This window comes from Tamandua tetradactyla, chromosome 18, assembly GCF_023851605.1.
Source record: "Tamandua tetradactyla isolate mTamTet1 chromosome 18, mTamTet1.pri, whole genome shotgun sequence".
Taxonomy (NCBI): Eukaryota; Metazoa; Chordata; class Mammalia; order Pilosa; family Myrmecophagidae; genus Tamandua; species Tamandua tetradactyla.
In genome coordinates, this window is record NC_135344.1 from 56,648,390 (window position 1) to 56,667,427 (window position 19,038).

At 39.7% G+C, this 19,038-nt stretch overlaps 1 protein-coding gene across 3 annotated transcripts in view; it reads left to right on the plus strand.

Annotated features, from left to right (window-relative positions):
• KCTD1 (potassium channel tetramerization domain containing 1) overlaps window positions 1-11,648 on the plus strand; it is a 201,639-nt gene extending 189,991 nt beyond the window's left edge. For all 3 annotated transcript variants that reach the window (XM_077135731.1, XM_077135732.1, XM_077135730.1), the window contains exons 4-5: window positions 5,401-5,706; window positions 10,693-11,648. In XM_077135731.1, coding sequence (XP_076991846.1) covers window positions 5,401-5,706; window positions 10,693-10,851 — 465 coding nt within the window. In that variant the 3' untranslated portion in view covers window positions 10,852-11,648. The remainder of the gene's footprint in view (window positions 1-5,400; window positions 5,707-10,692) is intronic.
• The last annotated feature ends 7,390 nt before the right edge of the window (window positions 11,649-19,038 follow it).

Consider the following 19,038-nt stretch of genomic DNA (forward strand, 5'->3'; position numbering starts at 1 on the left):
GCAGGAGGGTCTGAGTCTCAGAGTCTAAGAGGAGATGTGATAAAGGAAGTAATGAGTTTGCTGGACTTGAAGATGGAAGGGGCCACAAACCAAGGAATTTGGGCAGCCTCTAGAAGCCAGAAAAGACAAGGAAATTGATTCTCCCCTAGAACCTCCAGAAGGAATTCAGCCCTGCTGATGCCTTGATTTTAGCCCAGAGACTCTCTGTACCTCTGACCTCTAGAGCTTTAAGAGAATAAATTTGTATTTTTTAAGCCACCAACTTTGAAATTTGTTACGGCAGCAATACGAAACTAATCCCCTGTATATATCATTTTCCTTCTGAATTCTAAATATTTAATTGAGGAACAAGCCTTTGAAATATGGTCCACTTGCATTTTGGAGTCTCATCCATAATTACCTTCTTGGTCCAAGACCCTATCTCCAGGGCTTTGGGGAAGCTGAACTTATTCATCTGTAAAATGAAACCTTGATGATCTTCCCATAGTGAAGATAACTGTAAATTCCCCCCACCCGCACAAATTTTTTAAATATGTTTTCTAGGATATTTAAATTATTTAAGTATATAATCAGTCAAGTGACGTATTTCCTTTTAACTGGATATGAGGCTCAACAGGAAAGGTGGTTGATGCTTTCTTAATCAACAGAGAAGATAAATCTGGTATGGGAAGGAGGGGAGAAGAGTGAGGGCATCTAGTACATTCTTGAGTTGCCATGCTGAAAATTCAGCTCTTGGGAAGGAAGAATGGATTCATTTCCTTTCAGTGAAGAACTGGGGCTGAACCCAGTGCTGCCTCAATAATTCCTGCTCATTGTCAAAGTACCTTGGCAATAGGGGCCTCGGTCATCTAGACTTTGTAAAAGCTAACGAAAGAGCTGAGACTTAAGGAAGGAGGATTTCAAAAGATTAGCAGACAAGATAGGAATGAGCACAAGGCCATAAAATCTAAAACATGATAAACTCTAATCAAATATGGCATTCAGATAATAAACGTAAATGGTTATGATTAAGGAAGGAAAGCAAGATGAGATTTCTAAAGAAAGTACCCCATGAACTGACTCTGCAGGGAGTTCTCTGATGAACTGAAATGGGAACCGTGTGTTGGGAAGTACAGAGAGACAGATGTAAAGGAGCCTGCCAGGAAAACGAATGGCCTGTATGAGTTTAACCGTGCAGAAAATGGTAACAACGATAAGAAGGACTTTTTTAGTTCTCAGGCCGGCCGATGCTTAGAGGCAAGTCAGTTTGGTGAGTGATGTCAGAGAGAAACGCATTACTCGGCTATTCTTTAGCTTCTCTCTCCCCAGCACAGGCAGCGATGCTACCCTGGAAAATAGATAAAAGTGCACAGTTAAGGAAGAAATGGAGTCAGGAGATCATAGAACACCACCTGGTGACTTTAGCTAGTTCAAGGCTAGACCTGCTGACATTACATTCCCTGGTGCAGGGTGACATTCAGCAAGCCCTTTAAACTTTTCCTTGAATATCTACTACCAGGATCCTTGAGAAGTCACCAAGCGGTACCAGAACTCTAAAAAAGGCCATTGTTTCCCTAATTTTCAAGAGCAGACATGATGAAGTCTAGCATGATTTTATTAGGAAAGTCCTGCTATCATGGCAGGATTTTAGAATGGAGTATTGAACACATGGTTTGCAAACTCAGAGGAAAACAAGAAGATGATGATGATTCAGGATCAGGATACTTGGATCTTCTAACCCCATATCCTGTTGCATTAGCTTAGGGTTATGACTGATACTGTGGTAGATCATGGCACTGACATGGACGTAGACCCACTGAATATTAGGGCTGGAAGCAACTCTAGCATAATTTATTCCCCGTATTTCACATATAAGGAAACAGGAGCCCTAAAGAGTTAAGGATAATCCCTAGGCAGTACTTTGGTGCCTCTCAGACCTCCAGCCTTCTCCTTAGAGTCCCACCCAAACACATAGTATTTCAGCAAGACATCTAGCAAATGCCACAATTATGGGCTGGATGGTTTTAAATTACAGGTTTTATAATTGCTTGAACAGTCAAAATCCTGAGTCTTAATTTATTAGATGAACATCAGTCTGAACAGAGGCGCACACACAGCCTTCTCTTTCTAGGACTTTGAGAAATAACTCACATCTAGAAGCAGAACTCCCAGCTCATCCCCTTCTCAAATGACACAAACATTTAGGGCAACCTAAAACACTGGATGAAAGAGTCCAAGTTTTCTCAATTTATTGGAACAAGTTCAGAACCTACAATATTAAATTTAAAGGGGGTTAAATCATGAATGAATGATTTCTTTAATTTTGCAAAAAATGAATGGGGGAGACTAAACTTAATAGCAACTTTTATGAAAAAAAGGTGTAGGCATTTTAGTTCACTGGAAGCAAAATGTGAACTAACAGTGTAATGGGACTACCGACAAAGCTGGCATGGCCTTGCGCTGTGTGGGAGGCAGAACAAATGTGTCCAGATTAAAATTCCCAGAATTTGTTAATACATGACTTCACATGGCAAAAGGGACTTTGCAGATATGACTGAATTAAGGATATTGAGATGGGGAGTTATCTTGGATAATCCAAGTGGGCCCAGTGTAATTGCAGGGGACCTTTTGAGTAACAGTGGGAGGCAAGCGGGCAGAGTCAGAGAAGGAGGCATGAGGATGAAAGCAGAGGTTGGAGTGATGCAGGTCCATGAGCCAAGCAGGCAGGCAGCCTCTAGAGGCCAGAAGAGGCAAGGAAGCAGGTTTTCCCCTAAAGCTTCCAGAAGAAACACAGCCCAATCAACACACTGATTTTAGCCCAAAGAAAACCCTTCAGATTTTCACCTCCAGAACTATAAGATAATAAATTTGAGTTATTTTAAGCCATTGAATTTGTGGTTATTGTTACAGCAGCAATAAGAAACTAATAAAGGTGCTTTAATAGTGTCCAGGCAAACAGAGGTTAGAACACTTCTAGTGCCCTAGTTAGAGCACATCTGATATACTAGGTTCACTTTTGGTTCTACGTTTTAAAAAGTTTAAAAAGTACTCATCAGCTATTGAAGGACCTGGGATTCATAACAAATGATAGAGCTGAAAAGATTGGGTACTTTCAGACTGAATAATATCAAGACGTAACAGTTGTCTTCAACTATTGAAAATGTTAACATGTCGAAGAAAGATTAGAATCACTAACCCGAGAAAGCAAAATTCAAACAAATAACTTGGAATTACAGAGAAATTCAGGCCATTCTGAGGAAGAGATTTCCAACAATCTGAGCTGCCAATAAAATAAATGTGTGCCCTGTACAGTAGTAAGCTCTCCGTCACTGGAAGCATTCAATTGGAAACGGAATGGTCACTATTCAGCGATGTTGGAAAGTATTCCTGCGTAGGGTCAAGGTTGGTCAGGAAGATCTCACTAAGCACCTTTACTGTAAATATTTGAAGATTTGATTATTCTAGAAAGATAATGCATATTTTCACTGGAGTCCACATCCTTCCTTGTGCTAAAAGTTACAATGAAATGTCACTGGAAAATAAAAAGCAGGAACAGACATTCTCACTTGTGTTAACTGTGTAACTCTCAATGTGGTTTTAAAATCTCCTTAAGAACTGTAATCTTGATTATAAGTCAAGTATTTAGGCCAGTCTCTCACAGTTGATGTAATCCAAAGGCGACATGCATCCTTAACGGCGATCCCAAGTGGACCTGTAGAAACCAACAGCACCCCCGCTCCTACCCCTCAGACTGGGCTGGGTCCCCAGTTCTGGCCTCTCTTAAGAGTGGACACACCACAGCTTAGTTCTCAACTCCTTAAAACAAAACAGTATCTCCTATGGGTCAGGAGGTTAAGAAGGTGGAAACACTTGAAAAGATTATCAGAGCAGTGCAACTCCCGTATGGAACTGAGATGCCCGGTAATGGGGTTGGCAGGTGAGGGACCGAAGCCACAGCCCATTCTGCTGAATATCTGCCATAGTCCCCTCCACCTGGCCAAGTTTCTCAATAGGTCAAGTGAAATTATCTGTTGGCACACTCAAAAGAGGCCCGCTGGCAATCTCTTGCCTCTCTACACTGTTTTCTCTGGATGTCCTGGATAAATGCAGAGGCTGCTTGATTTGCAAGAAAAAGAGCAAGATGCAAAATAGAAACAGTTCCCTCCTGTCACCCTCGCCTTCCCACACCACATCAGGTCCTGCCGGCACTCAGACCACAGTTCACAGAATTAGCTCTCAGGCAGGCACCAGGCGCCTTGGCCAGCCCCAGCCCATGGCAGGAAAGGAGAAATGCCTATGCCGTTGATTAAAACCCCAGTCACCAAAGTTTTCATCGTTTGGAAAAATATCACTTATCTCACACCCAGAAATGATTGTGACCATAGCAATGTATTAGCATAATACTGACTGGCTTGTGAACATTGTTCTAGTTGCTGCTTCTCCTGTATTCTCTTTTGTCTTCCCATTTATGTGTTTTAATATTTGTTTGTTAGATTCCTGTTGTAATTCAATAGATATTTTTTAAAAAGAAAAAAAAGGCAAGAGAGAAAGAAAACCAATGCCTAAAGCCTCAGTGATTTCATTTTTATGAGAGGACTGGTTTCCTTTTCTACACCTTCTCATCTTCCAAGAGTTGAGGCTTAGTGTTGTCCAGCTCTCCCTTCATGATGGCAGTGCCAATAAGTGGCAGAGAATGTGCTTTAGCCTTCCAAATCTACCCCCAGCCATCCCCAATCCATTTCAAATAAGCATACAAGTCTAAGTAAAAGCAGTGAGTTTTCTCTCCAGGTACCCACTCACAATGGACCCAGCCCCACTTCTACCATCTCGCTGCCCCACATCCTCCTAGGAGACTTTCCCAAACAGCAGAGAAGGTGACAGGAGTGTAGGCTTCTGGGGAAGGTGCCATTTGCACAGTTGTGCCTTATCCTATTCAACACATGTGTTCTATCAGAGATGTATAAACTGGATTCTCACCAACACAATCCAATTTTAAATGGACAAAAAGAAAAAAATCTTGGGGTGAATCCTTTCACATCTCAGTTTTCTCATCTGCAAAATGGGAATGATAAAGTTTCCTAATTTGTCAGGCAATTATGAGGATTACAGGAGTTACTTCATGTGAAGCACTTAGAAGATGGCCTTGCTTATCCCTTATCCATGGTCAAAAAATTTTCTTAGCTCCTTTTATTGTCAATGAATAAATGAAAAAATGAATGAATGAATGGAAGAAAGAGAAAGAAAGAAATTCAACCTATGAAATTCAGTCTTTACAAACATGGCATAAGTGAAAAATTTACAATCAAGTTTGATTATTGAAATAACCGAAGAGAAAGATCACCTATTATATGTGGACAATTGGATATTTTCCTTACTTTGTCTTGGTCTTTCACACTGAAATATCTTTTTTATTTTTTTCAGGACTACACTTTGTTATACGAAGAGGCAAAATATTTTCAGCTTCAGCCAATGTTGTTGGAGATGGAAAGATGGAAGCAGGACAGAGAAACTGGTCGCTTTTCCAGGCCCTGTGAGTGCCTAGTGGTGCGGGTTGCCCCAGACCTCGGAGAGAGGATCACACTCAGTGGTGATAAATCTTTGATAGAAGAAGTGTTTCCGGAGATCGGCGATGTGATGTGCAATTCAGTCAACGCAGGCTGGAATCACGACTCAACGCACGTCATCAGATTCCCACTGAATGGATACTGTCATCTCAACTCAGTCCAGGTATAGGGTAGCCATGTGCTGGGTGGCACCGAATGTCACTCGCAATACTCTTACTTAACCTTGCCTTCACACGGTGCCTTTCTCCAAAGAGCTGGAAAACTCATGTGTTGGCATTGCTATTGGGTGGGAGAATATACTCACTGCTTTATAGTATGTGTGCCATCACTCTGCAAATATTTATTGAGCACCTACTATGTGCCAGCGTCTGGTGTGTGAACCAGAGATATAAATAGAGAAATAAAAAGAGCACAGAAGAAACAACATCTCTATTTTCCTGAAACTTACATCACAGAAGCAGGTGGGGGGTGGCAAACAGTAGTCACTGTATATGTTTGTCAGGTAGTGATAAGAGGATGTCTAGGGGCAAAGGATTGCAGGTAGAGGGCATGGCAGGCTCTGAAGACCCCGAGCTGGGAGCGTGGTCAGCTGATTGGGGAATATCAATGTCTTGAAGAAAGTAACTGAGGGAGAAAGAGTGGGTGGTAGGACCAAGTCCTGAGGCTGGCCCGGGATAGACCATGAGGTGGTAAAGCACTCTGGAGTTTTCTGTTTTGGTTTTGGTTCATCTTCCTGTGTGGGGGGGGATGGAAAACTATTGGAGGATTCTGAGCAAAAGAGTGACATGACATAATTTTTTTTAATCAAGGGGAAATTCACATAACATAAAATAACTATTTTAAAGTAAACAGTTCAGTGGCATTCATTATATTCACAACGTACAACCACCATCTCTGTTTAGTTCCAAGACGCTCTCATTACCCCAAAAGCAAACCCAGGGCCCATTACGCAGTCACAGGCACCCCCAGCCCCTCTATCTTAGTTTCCTACAGCTGCCATTACAAAGTCCCACAAACTGGCTTAAAATAACAGAAATGTATTGACTCACGGTTCCAGAAACTGAAACTCCAAATCAGTGTGTCGACAGGACATGGCTCTGGTGGGCTTGTCAGCTGTCCACGGCATAACTAAATCTCTGCCTCTATCACATGGTTGTGTCCAAATTTCCTTTTCTTATAAGAACATGAGTCCTACTGGATTAGGGGCCACCTTAATAGGTTTGGCCTCATCTCAACTCATGACATCTTCCTATTTTCAAGTAGGGTTATATCCAAGGGACGGAGGTTAGGGCATGGTCACATCTTTTTGAGAGGCACAGTTCAATCCTTAATAACCCCTTTCCCCTGGCAACCACCAGTCTGCTTTCTATATGGATTTACCTGTTGTAGACTTTTCCTATAAATTGAATTATGCAATATGTGACCCTTTAGGTCTGGCTTCTTTCACTTAGCATAATGTTTTGAAATTCATTCACATTGTAGCATGTATCAGAACTTCATTCTTTTTATGACAGAATAATATTCCATATATGGCTAGACTACAAAAAGGAGGCATACTTGGGTCTTGGCTCCAGGTATCTGACGCAAAACTATTTGAAGTCACAGAAGTTAAGAGTTTGGGTTTTCCCTCCGTCTTTTTATTGGGATGGGGCCATGCCTTTGTTCAATATTTAGCCAACCAAACCTCTCTCACAGCTCAGTCGAAGCAACCAGTACACCGTTCTGGCCCCTTAGGGTTGTTCCACAACTATTGATAATGTTTTAAATTTATGAGCAGATATCTGAAAGCAGAAAACTCTGGCAGAGAACAACTCCTGGGCATGAGAGGAAGGCACACACTCTTGGGCAGGTGAGGGTGGTTGCTGGGTTGCAGCATTCCAGAGGGCAACGTTCACATTTGCATCTATGCATGTGGCGCCCCAGCTGTTCGGTGCCCTCCCTGTGTGACACCTGTTCAGTGGGGCCCTCCTATTCTCTGAAGTGCTGAACGCCTTTCCCTTCCTGGCCCCATGCATTCTGCCCCTGGCTTTCCACCAGGGAGGGGCAGAACCCAGAGCCAGGAGAGCATTTCATCACTTCTCCAAGGCTCCATCATTCACATGTCAGACCCCAGCCCCACCCCTCAGGGCAGGGAATAACTTACCATGAATTCATATGCTTGACAAGTTTCCTGGATCATTTGAGTTTGATCAGATGTGGACATTTTCATCTGGATTAACGCCGTGTGACATTGCTATGACCCACTCTTGCTTCCTGCTCTACCGACTGAGAAATTGCCCTTGTCCTCTAGGCAAACAGAGGCTTGGAGAGAGGACATATGATGCATGATACTATATTGAGTTAATGTAACACAGTGGCCCCTAAATTTAAGGAACTTCGCTATTAGCAAGTTGATATTTAAAAAGTAAAGGCCAAGAAGCATAAGCTATTTGCACTATTGGAATAAACTTTGACCATGGCCAAGGTGACATGGCCCATACTGAATAGCTCACGGTAGAATGTTGTATTATGCATCTCAGACCCTTGGAGAGAAAGAGGCTTGGGAATTTCTTTATATTAGCAACTTAGTTACTCAACACAGAACAAAGATCAGATATCAGAGTTAGGGTCTTTATTGTTCACAGCTTTGTCTCCCTTTGTATTGCCTTACCTAGTCATGGTAAAGAATCCTTTCCAATAGTTTGGAAAGCAAACTGGACAGTTTCTTGCTGCAGATCACATTCCTGCCTCTGCTGGAGAATTTTCCTTGGGGTGAGCTGTTCTTCCACTGGTGACTCACCTGCTGCTAAAGCACATCTCTATATTGAATTTAGGGATGGTTTTCTTCCATTCTGTCCTTACACTAACTGGTATGCATTTTGAATTTATGTACAGAGATAGAGCACTGCAGGACAGAATGTTAATTTGGTTCTTATAAGAATTTTTTTTTTTTAATTTGCCAGCACTGGAGGTTTTAATTTTAGCAAATATACTCTCCTGCTTTCAAATCTACTCCAAATAAAAGTAAATGACCAAAAATTAATAATAAAAAACAATAGGTATGTATCACATGTTAAGAATGTTTGTGTTTCTTTCCTATAATTTTTTTTTAAAAATTGATACAAAAAATTTAAAAAAAACCAATATGGGTTCACTTTTTATTGACTGCATTTTGAAAGTTATTTATCTAATAATATTCCATTTCACTCCAAAAAAGAATTTGAGCCAGGCTTTTTTTTTTTTTTCTGTAGTTATGATTGGTTCATCTTGCCTTTGGGTGGTATGGGAATAAATAAATTATATACAATCCCAGCAGGGAACATTTGCAAGTTCAATATTTGTTGGATTCTTAAGAAACTGAATGCTCTACATCAGTTTCCTATACTTTTGCCTAAAAGGTGCAGAAAGTTTCCAGCATTTAAGAATAGCAGATATATACTGACAGACCCAGGGATCTTTCTGGCATTAGATATTTGGTATCAGAATTAAACAGAAGATTTTGAGGCTTACAGTTATGTGGGAGGTTTAGAATATCTTTATTTGCATATATTTACTGAGATAGCCATCACAGTTAATCATGCCTCTCTGAAGGTGCACACACAAGGCAATAAATCTATTTCAGATGCCCCAAATTTGCAAACCTGGAGATATATCTCTGTCTTCAGTAGTTCAATTGTTCTGCTTTTGAAATTATGTAAATCTTTCAAACTGGAATATGAAATATTAACTCAGTATTGGGAAACTTGAATGACAGAACTGAGTACAAATGAACCACTCGCTGGGTAAATTCAGATAATATCAGTGTCTTTCCGTATCTTTTCTCATCTGATACAGTCTAGTTTTGTGGTAAATGAGCTTTGAAATGTGAACGCTCTTTCTACAGAGAAGACAATTTTGCATATTGGAAAAAACATGGGATTTGAGGCCAAACAGCCCTGAGTTGGAAATCCAGTTCCTTCACTTACTAGCTATGAGCCTCAGTTTTCTCATCTATAAAATGAGACAAGCACCACCCCTAATGTTGGATGGTTTTAACAATTAAGTGAGCTGACATGTGGAAAGCAAGCATGTAATGGCATGTTTCAGGTACAGACACACCTCAGAGATATGTGGGATTGGTTCCAGACCACTGCAATAAAGTTAATATGGCAATAAAGCAAGTCACACATTTTTTTTTTTTTTTTTTTAGTTTCCCAGTGCATATAAAAGTTATGTTTACAGTATACTGTAGTCTGTTAAGTGTGTGATAGTATTATGTCTAAAAAACAATATATGTGGGCCGCGGTGGCTCAGCAGGCAAAGTGCTTGCCTGCTATGCCGGAGGACCTCGGTTCGATTCCCGGCCCCAGCCCATGTAACAAACAAACAAAATACAATAAAAAAAAACAAGAAAATGTTTAAAGATGTTTCCCTTTCTTCCTCCCTTCCTTCCTTCCATCCTTCCTTCCTTCTCTCTGTCTTTCCTTCCCTTCCTCCCTCTAAAAAAAAAAAAACAAACAATATATGTGCCTTCATCTAAAAATACCTTATTGCTAAAAATGCCTACCATCATTGGCATTTTTACACTTAGAGGTCATTATAGGGTTATTAATTGGTCTAATTTCAATATTGTTGTGCCTCAGGGAATAGGAACTCCTGAAAAGAGGGAGAGAGACAGGGCATAGCCAGTCAGTGGAACATACCCCCAATTTTTTAAGCTCATTGTTTTTTATGGGCACAGTTCGTGGCACCCCAAAATAATTATAATAGTAACATCAAAGATCACTGATCACCCTAACAGACATATAATAGTGAAAAAGTTTGAACTATTACAAGAATTATCAAATTGTGACACAGAGACACAAAGTGGGCACATGCTATTGGAAAAATGGTACTGATAGACTTGTTTGATAGGGTTGGCACAAACTTTTAATTTGTAAAAAACGCAGTATCAGTGAAGCACAGTAACATGAGGTATGCCTGTATTAGAAACGTTTACTCCCTCTCTCCTGCCTTTAATTCAGGCTCTTCCTTTAAGAGCATGCTCAAAAGAGACCAGGGGTTGAATGAAACTGACCAGAGCTGTAATTGCTCTGCAAAGTTTGGAACAGTTCTTTGGTGCGTTCACGTGGCCGTGTGGCCAAAGGACCATCTCACCCATAACCGGGATGTTTGTCTTGGCCCCTTGCAGGTCCTCGAGAGGTTGCAGCAAAGAGGATTTGAAATCGTGGGCTCATGTGGGGGAGGCGTGGACTCGTCCCAGTTCAGTGAATACGTCCTGCGGCGGGAACTGAGACGGACGCCCCGCGTTCCTTCTGTCATCCGGATAAAGCAAGAGCCCCTGGATTAAATGGACATATTTCTTATGCAAAAAACAGAAACACACACACACAAAATGATGCAAACAAAAAGGGGACATTGATGTGCAGTTGAGACAGCAAACCAAGTCCTGGACCTAACATCGAATAAAAGACACATTTATATCCAATAGAGACCACACCTGTATTCATATGGGAACAATTGGAATAGTGATATCCTCAAGGTGTAAAAAAATATATAAATATATATATATATATGTCAAAAGGTAGGAAATGCAAAAAACACAAAAAAACAAGAACAAAAAAGAAAAAAAAAGGTGGTAGCTACAGTCGGTGCTGTGATGGCCGTGAAGTGTCCTGGGCCTCCGAGGCCTGCTGACCAATAAACAAGCCATGACCAGTGAGGACACAGTCTCCTTACAGTTTCCCATTGCCAAACAGCCATCCATTGTTTCTTTTTCCTCTTTCTTCCTTCTTTTCTTTTTTTTTTCTTTTTTTTTTTTTTTTTTACGCCAACTCGCGTTTCTCTGCGTATGGACGTTTCATGTCTCTCTTTAGGCAGGGACCAGGCAGGACTTCAGAAAAACTCTCATGAGCCCATTGCATTTGAAAGATATTAGACATGAAATTTTAAATGTAGTTTGTACAGAAGTCACACTTTTTTGTCTGCCTCGCAGATGTGAACATTATTTGTTTTTGAACGGATCAGTTTTGCAAAGGGGCCAGAATTATTACTTGTTAGAGTTGCTCCAGTTTGAGTCTGCTGCTTTCCTACAATTTTTCAAATTTTATAATGTATTAAATATAATAAACTCTGTTTAAAAAAGAAGGTCTGTGTGAAGCACAGTGTTGGGGCGAGGCTGGATTAAAATGAATATTTCCTGTTTCTATTTTCCCTGTTGAGCATCACAAAAAAAAAAAAAACTAAAAACTGGGGCTGGTTTTGAAGTCAAAATCCACTAAAGATGAGGGTGTCATCATTTGTTCATTTGTCCGACTCAGCAAATGCTATTTCTCTTGCTTGTTTATGCTGCACTGATTAGTGGGATAAATCTTCCTTGTTGTGAACATTTCAATTACACCTATTGCTGTGGAAACAAACTACACCAAAACTTAGCAGCTTGAAGTAACATTTTATTGTTTCTTGGGATTGTATGAGTCTTGTGTGCTGACTGGGCTTCCCTGGGCTGCTGCTGCTCCATGAGATGTGATCCGGGAGCTCGATTGGGTTGAATGGCCAAGAGGCTCCCTCACTGGACTGGCAATTGATCCTGGCTGTTGGCCTCTCCGTGCAGTTTGGGCCTCTCCCAGCACAGGAGCTGGGTTCCAAGAAGGAGTGTCCCCAGTGCAAGTGTTCCAAGAGGGAGGCAGTGGAAGCTGCCATCCTCAAAAAGATGATGCCTTTATATTTTCACTGCGTTCTGTTGCTTGAAATGATATAGAACAAGCCCAGTTTCAAGAGGAGGGGAAATAAAGCCCACCTCTTCTTAGGTTCAGTGACAAAAAACTTGTTACCAACTTGAATCTATTACCACACCTGCCCATAAGATCCAAAAAAATTGAGACATTATGGTTTTGGAAGAAATAGGGAGCAATCACAGGGACAGAATGATCATTTTATTATTAGCCAGGGAGGTAAGAAACCTGAAATTTCAATATCACTTTAGAATTAAACCTTCCACTTTTCCAACTTATTAGTGACTCCAGCTCTTCTCCCAGCCTGTCACTATTCTTCCCTACATTCTCTTCTTCATTCCAGACACTCAAAATAAACCTGGCATGCTGATAAGATTGACAGGTAAACTATGATGCTTTTCTGCTGCAGAGATAGTTCCTGTGGTGATGGGCTAGTTGCATCCTGAACTTTCTTTCTTTTTTTAAATTAAAAAGTCTATGCCTGAGGTTACTAGTAATGAAAATATCTCTGGCTTCTGAGACTAACAGTAAGGAGTTAATGGCTCCTATCATTCCCTGAAACACAGAGGCAGCCCAAACACTGAATTGCTTTAATGACAGCAAGCCAGGCTTCCACATCATTGTTTAATTTTCCCTTATTGGAGACTAATACACAACTGGCTCTGCTCAGTCACCAAATCCTACTGAAAGGAGAATAAAATTGCTATATGATTTTACTAGTCATCTATTCTCATTAGGCAAAAGTTCCTGAAATCAATAAAATAAGGTTTCCACTTTGGGACAGTCTGTTGATTATCGCTATCATTTTGTATATGGACAGGTAATATTGCCCCAAATGCTCAGAATCTTGTGCCTTAGCTATTAGCATCCACTTTGCTCTTTTATAAAAGTTGTATGCCCGTTTGTACAACAACTCAATTGCACATTCTTCTGCAAAAACTTTAATCCAATTCAACGGGGTAAATATATCACTTGTGTATTTCAGGTTTTTAGGTCTTACATGATAAATATTCTCAGATAAACAGGACGTCAGGAAAGAGCTGGTCAATCAAAATATAACTGAGTCACATCTTTTTTTCCTCCATTTTTTATTACCCAATATTCAGTTCATATTCAAATCTCACCAGTTATCCTAATAATAATCTTATAGCTGTGCTTATTCACTCCTAAAGAATCTGATCAAGGTTCATGTATTTGCATTTACTAGTAACATTTCTTTAGACTCCTTTAATTTAGAAAGGTATCCTCAACTCTCTCTATCCTTGTTCACTTTCTCTCTTTTTGGTCTGTCATGACATTGGCTTATTTGAAGAATTTAGGTCAGTTGTTCTGTAAAATCACTGCCCAATCTGAATTTGTCTGATTGTTCTCTCATTGTTCCAGTCAGGTTAAATTTTTGTTATTGGAAGTGAAGTTATGTTCTTCACATTGCATCACATCACCAGACGCATGATGCCATTTTGGCCCGTATCAATTAATTCTGACCACTTGATTGACATGACATCCACCAAGTTCTCTGCTGTACCAGTAGCTTTTCCTTTTGTAATTAATAAGTAATTTGTGGGATGACATTGTGAGAGTGTAAATATCTTGTTGCTCAGCACACCTTCACTCAATGGTTTTAACATCCTTTAATAGTTAATCTTTTCCTGAAGCAGCCATTATCTTGGTGGTTATAAAAGTGTACTTTTGAAAAAAGTTATTATTGTCTGAACTGTTAGTAATCAAAATAATCTTTTATTTTTCAAAACCAAAATACATTTCTTTAGTCTGGGCCACATAAACTACAATCATTGACCTGTACTTTTCAAAGAAGTATTTTAGAAAAATAGAATGAACCAAGCCATTTCTATACTGGTTTCTAAATATTAGATGAATTTCAACATAGATATAATAATAGCCCACCATTTAGTGTTTCCTATGTGCCAGGCACTGGGCTAAGCACTTTACCACTCCTATATCCTTCAACCCCTGTGACCACACTTGAGGTATATTGTCCCCATTTTTCAGTTCAAGAAACTAAAGCTCCAAGACCTCAAGTAAATGATAGGATAAAGGCTAATGCTCAGTTAAGCTGTATAAGGAGGGCCCAAAACAAACTATTTGAAAAAGATTAACTTTACATGGCATCGAGATGAGGAAGAAAGTAGATTAATAACATTTTATCTTTAGAATGGAAAATTATTCCTGTATTTAAATATTTCAAGCATCCCTTATAATATGTTGGGCTCTCTGTTGGACTGACCTGGTTTCTGCCAGGGGAAGGGGAGTCTCTACACAGTCAATGCCTCGGTACAAGTCACTATAGGGTATGTGTCATTTCATATTTACTAACCATGGCTTATAAGAGTGCCAAATAATAAGGGACCACAATAGCTGGGGAAATGAAAGATGGGCAGGCTTGTGCAGGCAGGAGTGGAAAGGGAGGGCAGAGGCTCCAACCTGGGGAAACTAAGGCAGGTTCAGAGAACCCGGGTTCATTTCCTGGTGCCTGCCCATGTAAAAAACAAATGTCACCACAGTAACTTAATTGGCTAGGAGTTGAAATTACTAATGACATTCATGCCCAACCAATACTAATTGTCTCTGACTCAGTGACTTTAAGAGGTCATCTCAATTAAAGTTCCCCATGGGTTAAATCAGTGTTCCCCAAACATGCCTGTTCTTAAGACACACACGAGGTACTTGTTAAAATATTAGATTTCAGTCCACCACCGCTGCCTCCATCCTGCCCACAACAGATGTCTTGAATCTCAATTTCTAAGTGAGGAACCAGGAATCTCTATTTTTAACCATGCACACAATAGGTGCTTGTTCAATCAGGCAAGTTAAGAAAATATTGGATAATATCATGTGTCCCTCCCCCATCAAAACTAGGCTAAGAACAGTAGACTAGTACCTTCTGGAGGTACTTTTGTGATGAGCTTTTTTATGGCTTCACTGAGGTTTATTAAACAGTAGTTGGCTTCTCCTGTTCTTTTGAAGGTATGTTTGAATATTTTAGATGGAGTTAGTGTGTGTAGGCATTGTACTCATCAGAAGTCGAACCAGAGGGCCTTTGTCCTTTACTAATGAGGTAAGGAGAAGCCCAATCCTGTGACAATAGCCCACCTGTCACAGAATTTTTTCTCCTCCTTTAAAAAGCTATTGAGCTTGGGGCAGTGAAATGGTGGTTCAGTGGCAGAATTGTCCCCTGCCATGCCAGTGACCCAAGTTTGATTCCTGGACCCTGCCCATACCAAAAAATAAAAAATAAAGTTATCAAGCATGAGTAGGCAGAAACCTTATGGCACAGAAATAATTGCAGTAGCATCTACCATCTATAGCAAATAGCTTATTTAATTGTACGGGAATCCACTTTTTCTCATACATTTTAATTTATGTGAGTTTCTTTGGACCATAAATAATGATTTCAAACCTTTAGAATTTGAAGAAGTGTGCACATCTATGACCTTACCTATTTACCACAGAGATCCTTTGCATACGTTTTTTAAAAATATTTTAATTGAGCTATCTTCACACAATATACAATCCATCCAAAGTATACAATCAATGGCTCACAATATCGTCACATGATTGTACATTCAACACTATGATGATTTTTAGAATATTTTTATCACTCCAGAAAAAGAAATTAATAGTAAAAAGAAAAAACTCATGCATCCTATACACCTTACCCCTCCCTCTCATTGACCACTAGTATTGCAATCTATCCTTTTGTTTACCCCTTCTCCCCCTTCATTATTTGTTTTTTGTCATTTTTAACTCATCTGTCCACATCCTTTGCACGTTTGATGTATTTTTGATTCATAGATTTCGATCTGACATTGTTGCACATGATTCCAAGTTCATTCTCTCTCCCACTCTCTCTGCTCTTTCCCTCATTGCACTGTGAATCACACAATATTTCACCACTTCTCCTCATCTGTCTGTCAGATTGTGCTTGTCAGAAAAAGGAACAGACAATACAGGTATTAAATTATACTGTTGAATAACAGGGTCAAAAAAGCTAGAAAAACTCTTGCTGTACATTCCATTTAAACTTTGGGGCTTGACTAGCAAAGCCTGTCCTGGAAGCTGAAGACCAAATCCTTGTTGCAGAAACATCACATTAATTGAAAAAGAAGCAAGACCAGTAGGAACAGTTTAAGTGCAGTCTGAGGAGGCCTTTAAAGGATCATCTAAAGATCTGCAACTTTGTTTGACGGAGCCAATTTTTCTTTTAGTCAGCAATAAAGGGCAACTTAATTGGTATGGGGAAATGATAGGGAGTGGATTGCTCATGAGCCCTGAAATTTTAATTTTTAGTCCATAATTGCTCTATTATTTAAAGTATTGTCCTCCTATAAGTCATATTATCAAACATTTGATCTCTTAAATATATAAATACTAGAATATGTGAAGTTCTGCTATTGCTATTCATTAAAATAATTCAATTATAGTACTTTTACTTTAAACAGAGTAGTTGTGTTTCTAAAACAGAACATTTACTTGTATAATCTTTTCCCTACTGCCATTATCATTTCTAAGTCAGAATTACTTTCTCACAGTTCCTAGATAGAATAAAAACCTACACACACACATTCACCCAAACCCTTCCTTCCAGTAGCTTTCCACTTCTGTACAGTCTAGTGAATCCTGACTTCTCTTCCAAGTAAAGTTAATCAAGTGATGGATCCAAAGGATTTCTACACAATCACTAAAAGCCTTCATGTTAATTAGGTATGTTTACTAAAAATATAAAAGAAAGTAACTAACTTCAACCAGAAACACTGACAAAGCAGCAGGACTGCATCTAGACATATTTCACAGGGCCCACTAAAGAGACACATGACAATGTGAGGCCACCAGGTCACTCATTTCTCAAATTACCACTACAAGGTGTGACTATCTTTTCCTTGCATATCACCACACTTCTCATCTACTTTCTCTCTCTCCCTGGGTAGTCTTATAGATCTTCATGGCTTCCCTACCCCTTGTGCTTCAGGCCTGACCTTTCCCAGATCTTCTAATAGCAGGGCCCAGCACTGAGGATACAGTGACAAGTGGCCTTGCCATTTGATTTTTTCATCTAGCAGGAAAATGAGACATGTGGTCAGATAATTTAATATATTGGGTAATAAGCAATGATAGATATAGAGTCTGCATAACATCACCATCTGGCTATCCAAAATGGAACTTAATTGGGCCACTATACCTTTTCTTTCTCCTTTTAGATTTCTTATCTCAGTTCAGGATATTCCTTCTGTCCAAAGCAGGAATTCATTTCCTGTACTACCCACATCCAACTGATTACCAAGTTTTTCAGAAAGTATCTCCTAAACATTGATTAAATCTGTCTTTTCTTCTCCATCCTCAGTACCTCTTCCCAATATCAAGTTATTTAACTCCTTTTATGTAGACCATTTCCATAAGGTCTTAATTAGTTTATCTGCTGAGGTTTGGGAGTACTTTCCCCTAAAATCCATCTTCCATATTGCAATGTGATCACGTCCCTGCTAAAAACAGTGTTTCCTCATTGCTTTCAGAATGTTGCATTTCCTTCATGTGGCCTGCAAGACCCTCCATGACTTAACTTTTCCTAGCCCTCACTTCATATATGGAAATTTCTGGCCCCCTACTTAGTGCTTTCAGCTGTCCCATGTGAATTGTTCAAGTCTCCCTGCTTTGAATATATTTATCCTCTTCTTTGCTTAATTGCTAGCAACTCATTCTCAAGTCCTGTTTCACCTGTCATCCCCCTTCCCATATGCACTTCAAATAGACAAAGTGACCCCTTCTCTATGGTCCTATATCATCCTATTTGTATTTTTAATATTGCACGTGCCACATGACACTGAAATACTATTTACATATCTACATCTAACGGCAGACCTTAAGATCTTCAACAGCAGAAATCTGACATTTAGCAGATGCTAAATAAATGTCTGCTTATGATGGATGAAATATACAAATAAAGTTTCTTGTTTCTAGAACTAGGCAGAGCATTGATTTCATGTTGAAAACTCCATTACTTGGAGAGCTTGTGAAAACTCATGAGCAATAAATTAAATAAGAATAAATGTAATACAACTGGCATAAAATAGGGGCCAAATTATTAATAAATTTTTAATAATAAATCCCATAAACAGTATTGATCTTTTGAAGTTTACTTTGGAATTTTCTCACTTAAAAAGTACATGAGGATGCAAGAGACCCGGGTTCAATTCCTGGCCCATGTACTTCCCAAACAAACAAAAGAAAAACCAAATAAACAAAAATTCAGCAAATGGTGCTGGAATAAGGGGATACTTAGGTAGAAAAATAATGAAATGTGACCAACGCCATACAGCATACACACACACACACACACAAAATACATGAGGGACTTCCGTATTTGACCAATATGGAATAACAGGGACCAGCTTTACCCTCCCTCTTGAAACAATTAAAAAACCTGACAAAATGTATGAAACAATAGTTTTTGAGGCATTGGATACTGGGCAACAAAGGGCAGTGATCTCTGAGAGATGTATAACAAGGTGAGCCTCAAGAAGTTTTCCAAGTTAGGGTGCAGTGAGGTAGGCAGAGTCTGGTGGTCACCCTGAGTTGAAGAGATAGAGCTGGGGGTTCAGAGAAGCCAAGGCAGCTACAGTTTACAAAGCGGAGTGGTGAAAAGGAGAGCGCTCCACAGAGAGAGAAGATCAATGAACTGATCAGTGCATGTGTCCAAAGAAACTATCCAAGGCTAGGGAAACAACCACCTAAAGGGATTAGAGAAAACAATCTATAGCTCACACACTTTTGACAATAGTTCCTGTTTC